This window comes from Falco rusticolus, chromosome Z (assembly GCF_015220075.1).
Source record: "Falco rusticolus isolate bFalRus1 chromosome Z, bFalRus1.pri, whole genome shotgun sequence".
In the NCBI taxonomy this organism is placed as follows: Eukaryota; Metazoa; Chordata; class Aves; order Falconiformes; family Falconidae; genus Falco; species Falco rusticolus.
The window spans coordinates 32856144-32877737 of record NC_051210.1 but is presented as its reverse complement, the minus strand read 5'-3'; the positions used below and the strand labels follow the sequence as shown (position 1 = coordinate 32877737).

The 21594-nt window shown below is 45.3% G+C and overlaps 1 protein-coding gene across 1 annotated transcript; it reads right to left on the bottom strand.

The window, feature by feature from the left end:
• Positions 1–2155: 2155 nt before the first annotated feature.
• Positions 2156–13962, bottom strand: TAL2 (TAL bHLH transcription factor 2). Its single transcript, XM_037372679.1, has 2 exons — positions 13840–13962; positions 2156–5413 (listed from the first exon to the last, which is right to left on the bottom strand). The coding sequence occupies exon 2, from the start codon at positions 5401–5403 to the stop codon at positions 5050–5052; it is 354 nt and encodes a 117-aa protein (XP_037228576.1). The 5' UTR covers positions 5404–5413; positions 13840–13962; the 3' UTR covers positions 2156–5049.
• Positions 13963–21594: the final 7632 nt, after the last annotated feature.

Sequence of the window (21594 nt, the reverse complement as noted above, 5' to 3'; positions counted from 1 at the left end):
AATTGCACCCCTGAAAAGTGACGGATTTAGACTCTGTCACTTTGTCGATGACCTTTAGATTTAAGACTGGCTCCCAAGTGACCCCTGCCCCACAGGTCAGTAGTTAAGTCCCCCATTCTCTCCACCTCCTTTCATCACCCAGCCTTCAAAGAACAAAAGTCAGATCTGCCTTGCTCACACTACTTTAGCCATGGCCAATGCATATCATTCCCTAGCAGCAAAGAAATTTGTGAGACCCACTTTGATACTGGAAGATAAATTCATGAATAGTATGCCTCTGAAACACGTAGATCCTGCAGCTTCTGCTTCTTGCTCAGAGCAAGATGCTACGATGGATCTTAGTGTCCCAAACAACTCTGTTTTGCCATTTAATTTAGCTGGCTCAGGAATCCTGTGAGTCTCCCTCTGTTATGCTCATTGTACCTTCCTCCTCCCTGATTTAGACTCCATACAACTAACAAGGCTGCTAAGTACATGCCTCACTACAAAGTCTTCCTTGGCATGGGCAATACTGCAGGAAAAACAAGGCATCATACCAATCTAGGGTTTTGCTGTGCAATGTCCAGTGCTAGGCACAGTATGATCACATCAGCCAAGGATTTGAATCCACTGAATCTCAGGCCAAAACCCTGACTGCAGACCTACCCTTCTTCCAACCACAGTCTGGCCATCACGGGATTCATGCAAAGACTGCAGCGTCCTTGCAAGACACAGTTGTAACATATTTCTTTTCTTACCCAACCCAAATATCCAACTGCAGTTACACTCCATAGCCACAAAGGAGACACTGAGAAGTGGACGTGATGAACAGCAGTCTGCACAGCAGGCTTGCTCCTGGTGATGTGTGGGTTACTTTTAAGGACAGTGTACATTGCACCTCTCCTGGCATCAGTTCCCTTAGGTTCTGTGACAGCTAAACAGTGGCATTTGTCTCCCAGCACCCAGGCTCTGAGGAAAGTAATTCCTCATTTGACCTGAAATTTGGAGCTATATTCTTCCATTGATCCTGTTGGAAATCCGAAGTAAAGGAATGTCCCACTGGGATTTCTGCATCACGAAGGCATAGAAGGACACCTCACACCCTCTGTGCAGGTTGAGAGTACAGTGGTTTCGAGGCAGCCATGCATCTTTTAATTTCACATCAAGCCTTTTTGTATCGGGAGGTAACGAAGAAGTTACAGAGAAGTTACACAAAGAGTAACATCCTAAGCTGGTTGTCCTTGCAATATTGACAGCCATATCATCACCAAAAAAAATTATAATAGGAAAAAAAGTGCTATTCACACAACTCTATTCAGCACTGCTAGTTACAACTGGGAGACTCAGTAGGGGTCTGAAGACTAGGTACATTTTTGTCTTTTATACAAAAGTTTTGCCACTGCTGCAATATATATATGAGACTTTCTCAGCCAACTCCAAGTGACCTGGTGTATCTCCATGCCACAGGTCCCATTATCTCACAGCACGGCACCACGTTAACATGGATGTACCCTGCCCACTTCAGAGGAGGCATTGCCACATGATCCTGAGCATACAAACTAATTTGGCATTACCTGCTCTAAGCAGAGGATCCTTTCTAAGGTGGCATTGCCTTGCTTAGCATATTTTGAACCTCACGTTGGCTGATCTCACAACTTTTATATAAAAATCTCTTGAGTCAATACCTTTCTCAGGCACATATTTTGCAGAAAACCCTCTCTTGGTGTATCATAGACCAGTGTCAGGGCTGCGAGACATCCAGTTAAGCATGAAACAAACTCACCCTCTGCCCCAGTGATTTCCCGTCTTTTCCTCACAGCTTCTGCATCCTAGTGCTTCCTCTCCCAGCCTTATAGTCAATCAGGGATTATATTGTTGCCACCAGGCGTTAGCCAGGAAGAGCAGCTTTACATCCTAAGCTCCCCTCAGCTTTGGGTAAATGTTTACAACTGAACCTAGACTCCAGTCCAAATCTGTAGGTTTTCCCTATCTGAACATGTCCAGATAATGATAGACTCAAATCAGAGTCCAAATTAATTCTTTAGGGTGACTTCTCTATTTAAAATAGAGTTGTTAAAATATTTTTAATTATGAATATTTGGAAGACAAACACACCCCTGTTTGCACAATGAACTTTTATTTATCTGGCTGTTTCAAGAGCTAGTCAAAATCCCCTTAGCATGTAGACTGAAATACAATTCAACTCAAAAGTGTAAGAAATCATAATAAACAAAGAATTCCTGTCATTTTTTATCATATGAAAATGTTGTTTCTAACATCAAGACTCTTGCATTGAGCGCTGAACAGTAGAACAATCCTCTACTGGAAATTACATTGTAATGTTTTTGGTATCCTCTACCAAGTGGTATGCAAATGTAAAATGAAATTTAGAGACATTTTAAAAGACAAAGATTAGTTTCTTAAATAATTTATTTGGAATATATTAGATGTTAAATAACATCATATAGCACAAAATGTGATCAGTTACACCTTATTTGTTCATGATCATACAGATAAGAAATCCACAAAACACAGAAGAAACGTGACAAAAACAAAATGTCTTTGGTAGGTAGATCTAGTGAAATATATGCTGTACATGAGATTAGGGAGCTCCTAAATTGAAAGGAGAACAAAGAAAAGTGCTGATATGAACTAAATCAATAAGAAGAAGGGAAGCTTTTTCAGATAGAAAATATAACAAGCGTATCACTTTAAAAAATGCCAGTTTTTCTTTCTGCTTCCCTGAACAGTAACTCTGCTCACAAGATGTTGTGGCTTGCCTTGGTGACATGTATTTCCTATGATAGGAAGTGACCGGTAGACCAAATAGCATCACCACACCTTGCCAGTAAGTGCTCTAATTTATTTGGACTGATTTATCCTGCTGTAACTCCCAGCAAGTCAACAGAAAGCTAGGAGGAGGACTTGGCTCATTACATTTGAGGTGCTATGCAGAAGAAGCTGTGACTCCATTCAGTAACATTAAAGTGGGCAGAGGCAGGAGAAAGCAGTACTGATTTCATGAACTGTGCAAAACACTCCTAGTGTGTGTCCTCTCAGCTGCTCTCCAGTGCAACTGGCAACTCAGAAATGCAGGGGTAAGCAGTGTTCAGAAACACAATGAAATCACTGTGAACCCTTTCAGCTTTTTATACACTTAGCAGGAACCAGCCCTGGCTTCTTTGGTGAACCTGGTGGCTGGTGCGACTTTAAAGGCAGCTCAGCTTTGGGTGCTAAATCCCCTCATGCAGAAGGACTGTACATATTACATGCACAAACTCTATCTCTCCTTCCTGAAGGCAACTCATTGTCTCATGAGTAGACAAACAGACCAGGGACACACCTTGGCACATGGGAGCTCCATTGCTTCACCAGTGGTGGGTAGCTGTCTTTTCTAAGCATTGACATGTACTTTGGTCCACATGGAAATCAAAAGGACCTTTGTCAGTGAAAGCAGGGTCTGACCGGGAAGCAGTTCTACTTAGAACTTTTTCTGTTGCTCTAGGAAGCTTCGTAACTTGCATGGGCAGTCCAGGCCTTTGCTAACACAGGTTATATAACTCAATCAGGAAATTAAATTGATTTGTGGGCAGCAACCCACAGTGGTCACATTCATGAAAACTCTTTTTATCCTGTTCATCATCTAAACACCTACAGCATGGTGGCTGGCATTCTTTACAGGGAACTGACCCACTGAATCAAGTGGAAGACATTTACACCAATTTCTTTGTCCTTGCTCCATCAGCCCATTTAGAATAATGTCCAGATTGAGGAACCTCAACTACAGTAGGCAAAAGCAGGGAGCATAAAGACAGTCAGTTAAGTACACAGGCAGCGTGCCCCTAGTCTTGTCCATGGTCTTGGTACCCCACCCAGGGCCGTCATCAACCTGCACGCAGCCCAGCATTGCAGCACCAGGGTCTTACAGGTGACAGCAAGGACATGTGCAGCTTGGTTCTGCCCCCCACAGCAGCAAAAGCTGCTTGTTCAGGAACTTGATTCCCAAGACCCGTGGCACACAGCCCTGTGCCAAAAGGGCACCACAGTGGACCAGTGGTGCATCCTCAGCACCTTCTGCTAGGCCCAGACACACTCCAGCTGCTTCTGCACCCAAGCACTGGAAGGGGCACTGCTCACTGGTGTTTCCATGAAGGTTTTCACAGTGTGTTATTGGAGCCTCTCTCCTGGGACCTCTGCCCCAAAACAAGACCTCCCCCATTACTACAGCTGTTGAAGAATAAAGACATTTTGCCACCAACCTGTTTGATGGGCTTTTAAGGGAGCTGAAGCATAGCTAACCAGCTTCCTTCACATGCACACTGCCACTGCAGAGGAGGTTTACTCTGCCTATTGAACCCACTGAAACTCATCTATGACTATGTCTTCTTATATTTTAATTGGCATTTTGGCTTTAACATAATGTTTAATTTTGTTTAATAGCATTTTGCTCTGACACTAGGGATCCCTCCATTCTGATGGAGAGAGATGTAGGCAAGTTCAAGGGCTAGGACTCGTATTTTTTAGAAAAAAGAACAACAACAAAAAATAATGAAGATGGAAATAAGATTCACAGGCTCACGTGTGAGTGCAATTAACCCCTGGAACCACTGGTGGAGGAGTGGCAAATACCACATCTCTCAAAATCTCAAAATCACTACTGAGGCCAGATGCCCGTCTTGGACAAATTTTGTGGTGCAGTTGTAATTCTTGAGCTCAGTAGTATTTCCTTGAAACAGCATGGGAGAATAATCTCTTTCCCTGGCAGAAACACTGGATGAATTTCTGTGGCCTAATTTATGGAAGAGGTCAAGGCAGAAAGCCCTCCTGGATTGGACTCTGCTGTGACAGCAGCAAGTCTTTCCAAGGTCCCACAGGCTACAAGTTCACTGTCTGGTCTTCCAGGTTGTTGGCTGACCAAGGATTTCCTTTCCTATTAAATAAAAATGTGTACCAAATAAAACAGTAATAAATATAAATAAATAATCACAATACATAGAGGAGCAGCCCATAGATTCTGCAAAAAGAGGGGGACTATCAGACTAACACCAAGACTGCATGTCTCATTGTCTGCTAGGTAGATGAGGTCTCTGACCAACACTCTACTATATTGCTGCTCATGCCAGGAGAGGAGATGCCACAGTTTTCAATCAGTGTCAGCTCTTCCATGCTTTGCAAGTGTGGGGCTTGCTGAAAGAACCCCAGGATGCTGCCCCGTGCTGCCACTGCCGTTTGCTGCAGGCCTGGCTCTCCCAGGACCTTGACAAGGAAGTTGATGTATCTCATAGCTAACCGGAGTGTCTCATTCTTGCTCAGTTTTTTGTCTGGTGGGTGGGTGGGAATGAGTTTCCTCAGCTTGGCAAAGGCACTGTTGACATTTTGCTGCCTCCATCGTTCCCTGGTGTTGGTGAAGACCTTCCTTGTCATTCTCAAGGTGCTGCAAAGCAAATGAGATTGTGAGTGAACGGCTACCCCTGGCTTTCACACAGGTTGCTGCTCTGGGGGCACTGTAACCTCTGGGGCAGCAGCGGGCAGACAGTGGTAGCACAAGACATTTATCATTTTTGCCCTCTGTGGCTGATGCCCTTGTCCTGCATGTCCTGCACAGGTTAACCCTAATCCCTGAAGTCATGTCCCCATTCTCAGCCACGATCATAAGTGTTGCAGCTGCAACCAGATGCCAGAGTCCAAAAGGAGTTAAATGTCCTCATACAGCCATTTGGTGTTGCTACGAGCCAGGCTTCTCCAGGCTCCTGAGACTTCCCCTGCAGCAGAATTCCCAATAGCCAATGCATTAGACATCCCACCAGGCTGCATGAGGAACACCCTGGCATATTTTATGGGGAAAGGCAAGCAGGCCAAGGGCAGAACAGATCCGTGCTCTCCCAGCCTCAGTTCACACCTTCTTGGAGGCTGCTCCCTGCTAGCCCAAGCTTGGTAACTTGTGGCTGGAGCTAAGCTAGGTGGACCTTCATCATGGGGCTTCAGTGAACAGACAGGCAACACTGCAGACACATGGGATTATGGTTATTTCAGGAGACTTCCAGGGATGCAACAGACCGGTTCCCTCCTAGCCCACACTGACTGCTCACTGCTGGTGGCTGACACTCTTCAGTCTGATCCATTCAGGCTTCTGCTTTAGCCTTTGAGAGCTGCCAAGACCAAGCCACAAGTGCCATGAGTGCAGGCTGCAAAGGGAAAGTGCGATTCCTACAAAATGTGCAGGCATCCCAGCCAAAATGTCTACATAGGTGTTACCTGGCCACCCTGCCTCAGAGCTGAGCAGCGAAGGGAGCCCAGTGCCCGGAGCAGACCTAGGAACAGGATAGCACTGTGCGAGGGGCACACAGTAATTTTAAATGCCATTTACCAGAAAGGTTGCCAAAAGCTCTTGGGGTTGCCCTAACCCTGCTCCCACTGCCACTGGAAAGAGTCTTCCTTTCTCGCTCACAGCCCTGCAGGAGACTCTTTTCCATTTCTGAAGCTGCTTTTTATGCCAATGGCACACTGACAGCTGGAGCAGGGAAAAACTACCTGCAGCCAAGAGACTAAAGGACAAATGTTTCCACTTACCTTCTTACACATTCGAAAACCTCAGCTTTTCATATTCATGGGCAAATCTGCCCTTACAGCAGTCCCACGGGGGACTGGGGAGCAGGGGGCTATAACCCTTCACCCCCAGAAGAAGGAACTTTTGGGGTGACAGCCCAACTGTGATTCCATGTCCTTGTGAAGCAGCTTCACACCACGCAAGACACTTGGGGTTCACAAAAGTCCATGGTAATAGTCTGGGTGAAGAAAAAAATCCCACTGCGTCTCAGAAGTTAATTGGGATGCCTTGTCAGGGAGACAAGACGCGCATGGCAGACAGGGAAGTTTCCTCCAAGTTCCAGTCCAGCACTGATTACAAATCACCAGGGAAATACAGTTACAGCGTTGTAAATTATGTCAGAGCTGTGTTCAGAGACCTCGGCCAGAGATCCAGCTAATACAAATGTGCCCATGTGTAGTATATGTGGCTATGCTCATGCCACCCATACCTTGCCAGCTGCGCTCGGCTGTAGCCTTTACAGAGCTAACAGATGTCTATTTTGGTAGAAGTCTGAAATTACTGTCAGGCCCAGTTGTCCCCTCTGCCTTCAGGGGACAAGAAAATTGCCTCATCAAAATGTCGTTGTTTCCTGAGAGGCTCATTTAAAAAACAAAGCCTCATCATATAGGTTACTGAGAATCTTGCGTATTTTTTGTAGACTTATTTTGAGACCCACTGCTCGATCTGAAAGAGAATTGTATCTCTTTTTTGTTTGTTTGTTTTTTGTTTTGTTTTGTTCTCCTACTCCATGCATTGATTTTGGTTTGTGCTATGGGAACAAAACTACTTGGTACTTTGCATCTACGTGAAAGCTAGCATGTACCTTTTTGGCAAGAATGTTGCCACATCAGTGCTCCACATCTCAAACCCTGTCTTCCAGTGCTCCTCTGCACTGCAACGCGTTCACTCCTGAAGGCAAAACATTTGCCTTTACAGTCCAAGCAGCTGCTTGGACCCATGTGAAATTCAGAGTGCCACCTGCTGCTCTCTTGGTCTCTCTCTTCCCCCTGTTTTTGGTGGGGTTTGGTTTTGTTTTCTTTTCTTTTGTTTTGTCCTGGTTTTAAAGACAATTTTATCGATGTACAAAGGGGTTATTTCTTATAACATAGAGAAAGTTATTTGGGCTTCATTGTTTCTTCTAATGGGTCAGGTGCATTGTATTTTAGCAGGCCTTTCAGTCTCTGCACTGTAATTCTAGCATATGGGTCTGGGTTTGCTGGGCACCTGTCTACATCTCAGCTACGAATACCAGCAGAGGGGTCTGCTCCTTCTTGCTCCTCCTGCAGACAGTCCCCAGCGCAGTACTCCAGGAAAGCAGGTTAGCATTCAGCCCTGGCACTGTGAACATGTTTTCTCATCCTGTTAGTGGTATTATTGGTGGAAAAATAACCCCAGCCTACTCCTTCACACCATGCTTTCTTTGTCTTTCTTCTCTTTAGCAAACAGATGCCTTTGCGAGACCAGCTCCTGCTTTACACTTCAAAAACAAGTGTTTGTATTTCTGACATTTATTCAAGATCAGCAAACAGCAGCTCCTTCCCTCTCCCAGTGCCTCCTTTTCTGCTGATAGCTTTACAGGGAGCTTCATTTCAGGTGTAATCCACCTCCATACTCTCTCCATCTTAAAATCCCATCTCCTTTTTGGCTTTACTGGCACAAGTTTCCTGTTTTTGTGCTCAGCGATTCAGCTAGAAACATAAGAGGAAAAGGAACCTGGTCCAATTCTGCAGTAACTGTAATGTTTCAGCACAGCTTCTTTTCTTGTATAGTCACCTACACATCCCTCAAGTTCTTTAACCACAGCACCTTCCAGTTAAAATTAAACCAGTTTACTGACAAGGGATCTCATTTCCATTCCTTTTGTCTCATTCTCTTCTTCCTCTTCCCTCCATTCTCTCCAGCTCTCCCCACAAGCTCAGCTTTCAATACGCTGTTACTTGCAGCTTCAGGTCTTTGCTAACGCTGCATATCTGAGCAATGTATTCTTTAGATTTCTATGAAGTACTGTATAAAATATGTATTGTCTAGTTGCTGTGTGTGGCTTATATCCCTCTGGTAGAATTTAAATCTATGCAAAAATCATGCATTTGTACATATCATGGACAGATAAATTGCATTAACCTGGATTCTGTGCTTTCTGGTCACCTTCCCTAACCACAGGTTAATAGCCCCACATCTAGTTGACAATAAAGAAACCCAGAAAGACAGCAGTTTAAATTCCGGAGGATTAATTCTGCTCTCAGGAAGGTAAATCTGGAAGGTTACACCATTTTCACTGGAGGCATTACTCTGAAGGGCAAAATGTTGCCACTGAGGTCAGAGTTTAACTCAGATCAAGAAGACACGTCCAGAAGTGCAGTTCATGAGCTAAGATCCACATCTGCAGTGTGTAAGGAGAATTGTGCAAAGAAATAACCCCAGCCCAGCAGTGAATCTGCTCCAACAGCTACAAAGAGAAAAAACAAAATACCACCACCCGCCAACAGATAACTGAAGCTATTTCCATCCCCCTGCCTACTCCTTTGAAAAATATGAAAGGGGGTGGGGGGGCAGTGGGCAAATGACCCAATACTGGTTGTGGTTAATGCAGCAGCAAGTGTCACCAGACAAAAGACCAAACAACAGAAAAGATGAAAATCTCTCCCTCGTAGCTGCAGTTCTCACAGCTTCTCTATGCAAAATCCAGGCAATTCAGGCGGCAGCAGCAGAGCAGCTTAGGCACAAAGCACCATCTCCGCTAGGACATTCCCCAGCAAATGGCCCCCAACCCAGCGGTTAATGTCTGAGGGCTGACAGGGGACTCACCAGGACCCCAGCACTCAGTCATAATTAGCAGACTGCTATTAAATAAAGATCTTGGATGAGAAAGTTCCTCCCTCAAGCTATACCTTTGACCTCAGTGAAGTTAAATCCATGTTGAAACTGGCCACTGGAGACCTACTCCTGCAAATCTTAATCAGACAGCAGATGCCTGCTGCCAGCAAGAACTGGAGTGCTTCTAGTAAACCTGGAGTGCCACACCGTTACTCCAGGGGGGCAACCCAGTGCCCGCTAAAACTGGTTATTTAACATATCGTTTTGGATTGTATGAAGTCCCCTCAGCACTTAAGTAAATGGCAACAGAAGAGCAGATGGTGCCTGTTTCCTATATCAGGCAGGTGCTTGTGAGCCTGATCTACTGCAAGAAGCGAAGATTCCCCAGCTATCGCTCCGCGCTACCGTGCTTTGTTCACTTTGCATGGCTGTGATCTGGAGAAGAGGAAAAAGAAGTAGCTCATTGTTTCCCCCCCTAGTTTGATGCGAGCCTCGGAGCATGGGACTCAGCGATGTGCAGAGGACAAGATTGAGCACAGATGCCACAAGACATTACACTGCCTATCCATAACATATGATTTTATTTTGTTTCCCCACCCTCTAGAAGGAATAAACTCAATCTCTGTGCAGCTGCACTATGCTCTGTTTGCTGCACAGTTGCTTAGATTGCAAGGACTTCCTTTGGGTTGGGAGGGGAAGGAAGAGAGGGGACATTGCATCCCAGCTTGATGGCTTGCAAGAGGAGCAGCACACCTCTAGGTATGGACTCTTCAGTCCCAGCTTTCCTCAGCCTCCTCTCTCCATCACCACCTCCCTGTATCTCAGCACTACCGCCCCCCCCCGCCCCCGCCCCAAGTGCCTCCCACCTGAAATCCCACTGGTGCACTGGTGGACAAGGACACAGAGAGCACAGTGTGATGAGCCAAATGCTGGGCTGGCAATCAGGCAATTGAACTTCTGTCCTCATTTCTGCTGTGCCTTTGCCTCAGGCAGATTCCTTTTTTTTGTCTCCACATCCCTGTCCCTCATGCCTGTAATTAGTTTGTCTCAGCTGTAAGGTTTGTGGAAAGGAAAGCATTTCTGTTTGTGTTAGAGCAGCCACCAGCAGGCAGTGGCCCAGCCTTGCTTAGCATTGGTAGGTGCTGCATGTGTGTAATGAAAGAGAAAATCCTCTCCCAGCTCTCATGGGGCAATTCCCAACATCAGCAATGAACTTCATATTGTTTCAAATAAGATGTGGGAAGAGGAGCTACTTCAGAAGTAAACAAGGGCTCCTTTCACTGCCTCATGTGCCTTTTGGGAGTGTTACCTGACAATCATACCATGGTACAAAGTATAGCAGAGCAGCAAAAACGCTATAAAAGCCAGTCAGCACTGACAGAGTGATTTACCTTTTTTATAGTCAGTAAATCTGGGACAAAATGCACATAGTGGAATCTCTGCTTCTGGGAGCCCTCCTACGGGAAGCATTTACAGAAACCCTATACAGCTATGCTGTGCTCTTGTTGAACCTTTAGAAAAAGGAGATCGCTGGAGCCTTCAAAAGCAGCTGTGTAAAGGTGTGAAGCTTAAGTCAGCCTTCATGTTTGGGGATGCTAGTCTATATGTGATCACAGTTTCAAAAGGCAGGTTTTTCACCTGGCCCTGTGTTGCCCCTGGGTTGCTTAGCTTTGTAATCGGGTTACCCTCCTAGAGGGTGCAGACCTTCAGCAGGGCAGAGAGCTTGCTGCTTTCGGAGAAATCAGCCTAGCCTGCAGACTTCTTAACCTGGACACCCTGGCATCATGCCCCCTAAGGCTTCCTCGGGACAAGTAGGTGTGTGAAGCAATGGGCTGCCACCCAGCAGGCATTTGGGAGGACACAAAATGCGTGGTTAAGAACTTACCAATAGTGATGATGAGTGGCTGGTGGGTGGGGATTTTTGCCCTGGCTCCCCTCTTGTCAGAGCTTTTGGTGTTCCTTTGCAGTAAATTCTAATTATACTAGAGCTCAGTGCAAAACAAATGACCCCTTCATGGGCTGCAACAGGTTTTTTGCTAAATAGAGTTCTAGTGTATTGGCATGGACATGACAACTTGCAAAGCTGAGAAAGGAACACTCTGCTAGAAGGTTTAGCCTTTCTTCACTAAATTTGCACTTGTGTTATTTTCTGTGCAAGAAGATCTGAGAGTCTTCCTTGGAAAAGCACTTCTCTGTCCTCCTAGTCCCTTTTCCAGTAAGGCCCTTTTGTGTCTGAACTACAGTTCCAGTGGATTTCCTTTAGAAACAGTCTCGGCCAAATTAGCTTCCAAAATACTACATACAGACACTATCTCTGTGCTTCAGGGTTAACACGGACAAGAAAAACAGCCTGGTGATCTTCTGGGAGTTCTTCAAGGACTTGTTTTTTCCAGACCCAGTGTGCAAAACCTTGTTCCACACAGATACTTGCTCACATCTCATCACAGCTCTCCCTCCTGCATCCCTCTCTCTACACCTGCCACTATGAGGCAGTAGCTGTTGCTAGCAGAAACATGTCCGTTTGCTTTAAATTCCTTGGCTTGCAGGCATATGTAGGAAAGACCACATCCTCGTTACTGAGAGTCTGTTATGTGAAGGAGGGGAGACTAGATGCTGCATATCTTACAATTTGGGAAAGACCAGTCTCAGCGGCTCATGCTGTTACATGAGTTGTTGGGAGCAGAGAAGGGACATTTGCATCAGTAGGAAGGCAGATCTTGTATTATGTTTGGATATGACCCCCAGAGAATATTTGCTTTTGCATTTTGCCCAGGTCTGCTCTGAGGCTGATAGCAAATCTCTCTGTGACTTCAGCAAAAGCAAGACTGAACGTTTGACAGCATCCTGTTAGCAGCGTGCAGTGCCCTGTCTTCCTACCAAACACAAGTTAAAACCAGTCTGCTGACCGGCATGGCATCACCCCGGGAACTGGGTTGGGTCTGCTGTGCATAAGACTAGAGGTCACTATAAACATCCAGAAATGTAACCAACACAACAAATCATAACTTCCAAAAGTGTGATACAAACCACTACGAGACAAGGACTACAATCCTGCTTTCCCCTAAATGTCACGCTGCTAACGTCTGTGGGGCTATGCCTGATAGAAAGATCAGCATGAAGATCATCCCTGTCTCAACCACACTCTCATGGGCAGCTGCACTTAGTCCTGAAGCCTTCTACCTGGCATGCTGACTCTGCGAGCACTTGATTTCTTGCGTCATCTGTTCATATCACGACTAATTTAATGGTTTATGTAAACAGGCAGTTAAAACAAGCTGCATTTATTTTAGTTATCTTTTGAGAAATAATACAGAAACACATGGTGGAAAAAGGTTCTAAAAATCAGATATCATCCTATACTGTTATGTGGAAATAAGGAAGGATATAGACACCTACTTCAGAAAAATACTTGCTTTGTTCTTTATTAACTTTCTCAGGCAAATATAGCTTTATGCAGAAGGCTACCCATGGAAATATAAACATGTTTTATATTGGCTGTTTCAAAAGGTTTTGAAAAATCTGAGAGTTATTAATATTTACTGACAGAAATAAAATTAATAAAATTGCTAAGCTTTTTCTCCTAAGTGAACTATGAACTGAGCTAAATTCAAACGCCTGTGTACTTTACATGCACATCATTTGTAAGACAGATGTCCAATGAAGTAGTGGGGATATTTTTAAATATGTGAGGACTGGAATTTAAAACTGTTTCTTTACACATTTACCTGTTTACACTGTCAAAGGCTTCCCACACAGTCTAGTGCATAAGTAAACAGTAAAGGCTACTGAACGCATGATCATCTGTACTTTTGCAAATCATTTGTTTTAAATATCAAACACTATTAGAGAATTCTGTTAAGTTTTAGTTCTAAACTCAGAGAATCTATGATGCTTTGTGTAACCATTTTGCACCAGTGCGATAACTCTGATTTACAGCACTTTGCAGTGCTATAAATGAGTTTGCCTAGTGTGTGATTATGATGTAAGAAAATCTAGGAAAAGTAGGAACAGTGATTTTAGAATCACATGTTCGCTCCACATCTAAGCATCAACATTTCTTTCAAAAGTAGTAAAAGGAAATAATAATTTCTCCTTGCATGAGGTCTGATTCACTGAGTCTCTGCGGGTATTAAGAATTTGAAAAGTCCAGGCACAAAAACAGGGCAATAACAGTTACTTTGCTTGACTGAAGGCAGTCAGCCAGCCACCTTCTAAGTGGCCATTTGTGTAATTTTGTCAGATCAGATGCCTTACTCCTAACTTCTTGATGACAAGATCCGGAGGTGCTATGATAAGAAATAAAAATCCAGTGGATGATAAAAGGCTATTGCAGAAATTCCTTTTTTTAAGGATGTTCCCTGCTCCAAGAGAAAACTTTGGCATTCTTAAGAAAGTTGAAAGAAAAGCCCAAAAGAGGGGAGGCAACACTGTAAAGAGAAGAGGCCGTTGTCACTTACTTTTCTGTTCACAGGTGCTTGCGCCTCTTGAAACGTGGTCAGCAGGCAAACAGACAGCAAAATCGGATGCTTCCTACTTTTCTTTTTTTGACTGCTTTTGCAGTGCCTGGCCACAGAGCTCGCTCTCACTGGAGTCAGCCTAGCAGTGGTCCTGGCTGCCTCATTTATAGAGTAGCAGGTCCTTTGTCTGGCGCGTGTCACCACTAGTCCTAGCAATCCAGGGAGCTTGTTTTGCATCTCCCAGGAGATTCTCTCTATCCTGCCTTTTCTCTTCCCACCAAACTCTCTCTGCCCTTCTCTGGGGCTGATATAGGTCTGTAGCTGAGACAGTGCTTACTAGCATTGGAGCAGCTCTGGCAAGGTCAAGCGTGCTTTATGGGAAAGGATGGAAGCTGCTTGTGGCAAGAATCTAATTTTTCCCGTTTTTTTCTTCTTTTTTTTTTTTTGGTTCGGTTTTTCGTTTATTTATTTATTTATTTATTTATTTATTCAGCTCTGAGCTTGTAAATGTTTCCAGAAGAAGAGACGCAGCGCTCATTCAAAAGCCAGCTTTAATGTGACTCAGTACTGATGCATTTATTATATTTCTAAGTGCGAAGTTCCCTCTCTGCTCTGACAGTAAGTGCAGTGAGGTTGTGATGGTGACCACAAGCAGGCAAATCGGTCCTGCACTACTTTTTTTGGTGAAAGCTCCCTTTCACTCAGTCAGGGCTAGCACCTTCTGCAGCCTGGAAGACAGCTACAGCTGCTGAAGTCTCAGCACTGCCCCAAGCTCTGTGCTGGCAGAGGCCGGAGTCTGTGTGACAACAGGCAGCTGCAGGTGTGAATTCACATGTCTACCAGCTTGCCCTTCAGGGCCCATGCATTGCACTAAAGGCAAGTTTAATGCATGCTTTTACAGGAAAGATGAGCCAGCTCCATACCCCTTTAGCTAGAATACAGGGTTGGTGAAATAGGCACTTCTTTCCATACTGCTGGGGTGGCCCCAAAACTTCCTCTCAGCACAGGGACAACAGGCAAGCAAGCTGACATCTGACTGCAAAGAACAAAAATTGTAGACTAACACCATCTCCATCACTGGAGCACACACGTGTCCATGACAGAGACTGGTCCATCCAGCCTCATCTTCTCCCTGGGTAACAACTCTACTCATAGGTGAAACACTGGAACAGGTTGCCCATAGAGGTGGTAGGTGCTCCATCCCTGGAAGCATTCAAATTCAGCTTGGATGGGGCTCTGAGCAACCTGGTCTAGTTGAAGGTGTCACTGCTTATTGCAAGGGGGTTGGACTAGGTGGTTTTTGGAGGTCCCTTCCAACCCAAACTATTCTATGATTCTGTGATTCCATGATTCCATGAAAGTAGTCATGAAATTGCCCCAGGCACAAGCCAACAAGGGCATAGCTTTGTTACAAACACACAAAGTCTTTCAGACCCATATGACCTCATCTGCACCCCCACCCACTTCTCCATTAGGTGCTGGGAGTTTGCTTTGGGTGGAGAAAAGAGTAAACAGGGAGAACAAGAGCAAGATACCTACTTACACACTGGGAGCATCAGGATACTCAAGGGGAAGAAGGGATGGGGAAGGAAAAGCCCCAGCTAATCATCCCACTGGAGTCATGGTGCAGGAAAATGCCTGCATCCAGGATAAAGCACCGTTAAGCACACCACTACTTTCCACCGGCAAGCCCCAAGAAAGCTCAGCTCTTACCCAGACACATCAGGCAAAACAGCAAGTGGGCTAGGTAGGGCTCACCTACCAGGGTTTTTAAAGCACCGTGGATGTTTCAGTTAACAAGATTCTCCCCATAAATATTAACAGCCCAGCGGTGGAATGATGTGGCCGCTATCTGGAGAGAACGAACCTCAGGTCCCCGCCGGGGCAAGTTGTTCCCCTGCCGAGCCCAACTGAACATTCAGCCCTTTCACACGGTAAATTAACAGCGGCACTACAGCCTGAAAGCTGTGTCAACCGCTTCATTTAGCACAAGTGTTATGTTAACTAAAGGCCTAATTCCAGAGGGGCCTTTGGCCTCACAGAAGCCTGATTTCCATGTAATTTACATTGGAAAGTTGCAGAGTGCCCCTCCTCCCTGTTACTTCCTCCAGCCCATTATTTGCCAAAAATCTGCCCAGAGATGCTCCAGCCAGCAGGCAGTGGTAGAGGAGGGCGACTGCCCGTCCAGAAAGGGGAGGGAGCTGAAGTTCTTTATCTCTAGCTGCTTGGATACTTCACTGCCTGGGGCTTTCAAACCTGGCCAGATGAAGCACTATAAAATATACAGCCAGGAAAGTGTCTGACCTTGCAGGGCGAGGGACTGGGTGGGCTGCTATTCACTCTCGTTCACATATCCATGCAAAAGAGCTGGATCCTGCTCCTGTGCTGTCAGATACGTGCCCTCTCCAGAGGCAGGTTCATGGCAGGAAACCTCACATGAGAAAAAGGGACATCCTAGCCCCCTCCCATGTACTTCAGAAAAGCCGCCACCGTATCTCTTTAGCGTTTCTGCCACATCCCAAGGTCTCCTCGTCTCCCTCCTGCTGTATGAGGGAATTACTCCTCCTGAACACCTCTGTGGCAGCCCAGCTGAGGCTGTGCAACCCACAGCCCCTGGGAGGTCCTGCCCTTCCCCTTGCTCTTCTGCTGCCCACCGTCCCCTGGCTCCCTGCAGCCCCAGCTTGTTTCCTCCTTTGAGAGGCCACCCAGCAAAACTCTGAGGCTGCTGCAAGCACAGTGGCACTTTTTTTCATGCACTGTTGGGACATGCTGCAACCCATTGTCCAGACCTGGGCAGGAGGTCCCAGGTGCCAAACTCGTGTTGGTGTCAAGTCATTGGGAGTACTGGTGGGATGGCATAGAGGTTCTGACTTCTATGCCAACTTTAAGGGTCTTTTCCACCCTGTCAGATTGCTCAGAAGGAGTCATACATGAGGGTCTGCTTCACTGTCTCTTTATTAAGCTTCCTATTGAACTGTGATTAATTGGCACCAATGAACCACACCAATCCCATTCAGCTTCCTATCCATACTTGGAAGTGACATGACAGCAGGGGAAATACATTGTCAATATATTACTGCAGTCCTGGGATTACCTCTCCCTAGAGCAATCCATAGGTGCCAGTATAGTATCGCTCAGCAAGGGGCAAGGAGAGGGCAACAAGACCAGTGAAAACGATATTGCAACCTAGGAATGCTCTTCCTCACAAAATTTTCTGCCAGGATCCATCCTGTTAGTTCTCCTTGGAGTCCTTGCAAGGGCAATTCCTTACTTGCAATGGGCCTGGTTTTTAGCAGCCACCCATCAGTTCATGAGAAGTCAAGGGGAGACAGAATATATTTTGTAACTTGCACTCTGCCTCTGGACTGCTGTTGATATTAGCCTGTTTGCTGATGCAATGGCCATTTTCCCTCCTCTGATGCTTCTCTCAGAAAGCAGAGTCCCAGTGCCCTTACAGCACCAATGACGAGAGGGGGGTGGGCAACACTGCGAGTGCAAACGGGGTAAATGGGGACATACAGCTGTTGTGTCTGCAGATGCAGAAACCTCTGTTTTACTGCAGCAGTGCTGGTGGGCCCCTGCTGAAATGCAGGCCCACTCTGCCAGGCAGGTACACATTCTTCCTAGCAGAGAGGCATTCCTTGGCAAGTTTGATGAAACAAAAGCAGGGAAAGAAAAGAAAATGTAGTCTCAGCCCTCTCATGGGTAAGAACTGAGGCCGAAGAGGACAACAGGTATGGACTTCCTTGGGATTTCTGCTATCATACCCAGCATGTCCACCCACCATGCAGTGCTGAACTCACATTCAGTGCAATCACTTTCTGAAGAGCCACACTTTGGTCAGCTCATCAGCTTGCCTCAGCACCACAGATACTGGTAACAGTTTGACCTGGATGAACCAACGAACTCCCTGCATGGTCAGTCATTTATGCAACAGCATTTACACGTGTAGCTCTGAAAAGCAGGTGATGTGAGAGATGGCCACTTTGAAGAAATCAAGAACATGTGGGTTGTTGCAAAGTGTGAATGTCCTAAAAACTGGGTTCCTCATGTCTCTTTTTGAAAGGTGGCACACCAGCATTTAAATTCTAGCCCCTGAAACATCCCAGGGGAGTTACTCCTAGTTATTCCTCTTTGTGAAAGAAAGAAAAGCTGTTCCTGGCAGATGTGACAGTGTGGTATGCAAGCAGGAGCAAAAGGCTTTATTCTGCTGCTACATAGTTTCCAGGGCCAACAGAAGCCTCTGCAAGATAGAGTAATGGTCAGGCAGGAAAAAATGGTGTTTGTGTTTCTCACTGGGTCAGACCTCAAACCCTGTCTTTTCCCAACAAAATGCTTGCTGCATGTGGCATATGATGCATGGGCTATGGGAGCAGATCGAAGGCATGAAGACACTCGAAGACACCTTGAAGACACTTTATTAAAATCAAGCAAGCCTTTTATACCTTTAGAGGGGGCTGACGTGTCAGCCTGTAACTATGCTCAGTAATTTTCCATTCTTACTTCTTTTTTCTGTTGTAGACACGGCAACTTAGCAACTCCCTTTAACTACAAGGCCACAAGCTCTGAAGACTACTCCATATCTTAAAGTTTCTCTTCTTGCTCCCATGGTTTCCTTCCAACAAGCATAGCTGTGTCTCTCTCCCAAGACCGGTTTTTGCTCACTGACGCTGTTGAGCTAGCTTGAGACATACCCACATCTGCAGATGAGCGGGAAATAATAAAAAAAAAAACAACAAACTGCCTAAATGGGCAGAGGTTTCAGAAGATGGGTCATGGTTCAAATTATTTTTCCCCCTTTGTGGGTTGACCCCTTTCAGTCTGATGAAAGCAGCACACACAAAGTGATGGGCAGAAAAGGACAGCAAGAGGCTGCAAACACACTGTCACATTATCGCTGTGAGTTCAGAGCCATGCTCTACAGATGGGAACAATAAGAAGCAATTATACACATCTGGGCTCCTGCCCTTTAAAATAAAATTTTAGATCAATAGATTTTGAATATAGTGAGCTGGAGGAGGCTGCTTGACGTTCAGAACAGCAGCTGCATGCAGGCTGCTGAAATATTAAACTTCCATCATCTGAAGCTTTTTGTAACGTTTTGAATCTCTTATTAGTGTTAACAAAACACTCACATCAGGGGGTGCTTTAAATTCTGGCCACACTTTTCAGCTTAATTCCAGAAGCCAAAAATCATCTCCTTTTTAATGCTGAAAGTTGCAGATAGCCTTGAAGAAAATTATTAGCCACAGAAGAAAGAGATTGAAAACCTAATGTTTCTCTAAACTGGGAACAAGAAAGAAGAGACAAGCAGCTTATTTTCCCTTTGACACAGATGTACCCAGACATTACAAGTTCTTGGGAAATCACCTAAAATAGACAAAAACAAGACAGTCATCTCAGAGAATCAGCAGCTTGCATTTTCACTGGGCTCAGCCAGGCTGCATGCAGCCATAAGGCCACCACACAAGCATCACTCAAAGCAGGCATTCAAAGAAACATGGAGCTGAATATGAGAAAACCTTCCTAGCCAGATTATAAACCCTGTGAAGGGGCTTTGCTGTAGATGTGTTTGCATCTTTTACAACAGTCTTTTAACTAATGACAGAAAGTAGGGACTGAGAGATTTAATTTCCAGTATAACTTCAAGCAAAACATTCAACCCCCAGCCACGTGTACTCGATGTGTTGGGAGTCACCAGGCTTTTGCACAGTCTGGCAAGTTCTCTTTGTCCATGTGCAAACCTTTGAAACCATGTGGCTTGCTCTTTGAGGTGAACTTTTGCAAGGAACAAGGGAATTTGCTCTGAATTTCCCTAACATCTCTTCTTAGTGCAGTTTGCTGTTTGAGAATGGCTGAGGTTGAAATCATCAAAGGAGAGATCCCATACTCGGTGTTTGAGATTGCTCCTGTTGCAAGACCAGCAATGCATGTGTGTGCAAAGGGAAACTCCAAGAAATAGGGCATCTCAGGAGTTCATTATGATTACACAGTCTATTTCACATAGAAAAACCAGACCTACTCACTATTCTGACTCTGAAAGCTAGCTTTCTTCCTTTGCTTTTAAAGTTTTGCAATCCTATTTTTTTCTGATTTATGAATGTATGCCCTCATTGCTGCCCTGATGGTGGAGAGATGGTACAATCAATTTCAAATTTCATTTTCAATTGCTTTGGTTCCACTGTTTTTAAATACATCTCTATTTCAGATGCTCAGCTGGTGACTTTCAGTAAACTGATGTACTTTCATTGGTTACTATAGAAAAGCGTTGATCTGCAGCATGCAGAAATCATTCTATTACCCTTTCAGTTCACCTGTATTCCATCATACGACTGTGCTGCACACCTCTTTACCTTCCACCGGCTCTACAAAGGCCAACAGCAGCCAGAGGAAGGAAGTCAAATTTCTGGTGAAATTCCTCAAGGTGAGAACTATGCAACCTGCATATGTGACCACCTGCATTTTCAAAATTATTGTGAAATGTCAGCCAGAAGCTCCTAACAGTTTGGGCCGGGGTGTCTATTCCCTACCTGACCATGAGTATTGTTCCTGTAGAACTAGCATCCCAGCCTCTCACAGATCACAGGGAAGCAGCTCCATTAACTCCAGTGAAGTCCTTCTATACACTTTAGCATGTTTTACCCCCAGCTGTGTCACCTGAGCCCATGAAACCAAGGCATGCCCTGTGATTAGCTCGACGCATCAAACCAGCAGGGTCTGAGCTCTGTATGTGCAATATTTTTAATAGCCCACAAGTAGCACTTCAGACAGATTTGCTTACCCACTGTGAATAAGATGTATCAGGATGTGTGTTCAACAACGTGGAAAAGGGCTGGGGAACAAATTCTCTTGATCGTCTGTGAGTACTAAAACCCCAGCAGAAAACCCAGTCTGGGGTGGAGAACTCCAGCGTGTTGCATCTGCCATGAGAAAGACAGCCTCATCTTTGTCACAAACAAAAGAAATTGCTTTCAGCCAGGAGTATTATACAGCAAATGTAGGTCAGCTCAGCTTTCTGAGTGGCTTTCAGTGGCCACACAAAGAACAAATAAGCTCTCAGCTCCTCTGTTTCAGTTGCAACTGACCTCTCTTGCCTTCTTTGGCTTTCTATTCCAGCTCGTAACAAAACCAACACCACTCCTACCTGGATAAAAATGTGATAGCCTCGGAGACCAAGTAAGTGTCATAAGCCACATTTCGAGTACAGCTGAAATTTGAGTAAGATACTGTTGTGACTGCCCAGGCTCCTGACAAGTGTTTCAGGAAGACATAACCCTATATGAAACCCGGCATCAGAGGACATGATTACCTTGCACGCACTAAACCACAAGTGCAGGTTTTAAGTGATACACTGCCTGTATGTCCAGGCTTTGCAGACATAGCTACAGTGGCCATCTTTGATAATCTGTCCCTTCGTTCCCTTTGGTTACTGTGTTCAGTGATCAACTCCTGACTGCTGACAACATCTCTCAACTCAAACCTTGTTTGGGGTGCTGGGCTTTACACTATGGATGAACAAACGCATAACACATCATGAACAGGGAAGAAAGGGCGGGAGGTCAGTTTGCTCCAAGGAGGTCAGGGGTGCTCTTTCAGTGCACAAAAAGTAACATCCCGGGACAAAGTGCTGGCCTCCAGATATGCACCAGCATTGCCCTCCTCAGCCCGGTGCTGAGACACTGTTAATACACAGGCAGCGCCCACTCCTGACCTTTGGTTTGCTGGTGTCGCCCACTGCTTTGCCAAGCAGGAACG

What these genes read in the sequence shown, in the direction of transcription:
- TAL2 (XM_037372679.1), bottom strand. Translation starts at nt 5,403, where the DNA reads ATGACAAGGAAGGTCTTCACCAACACCAGGGAACGATGGAGGCAGCAA.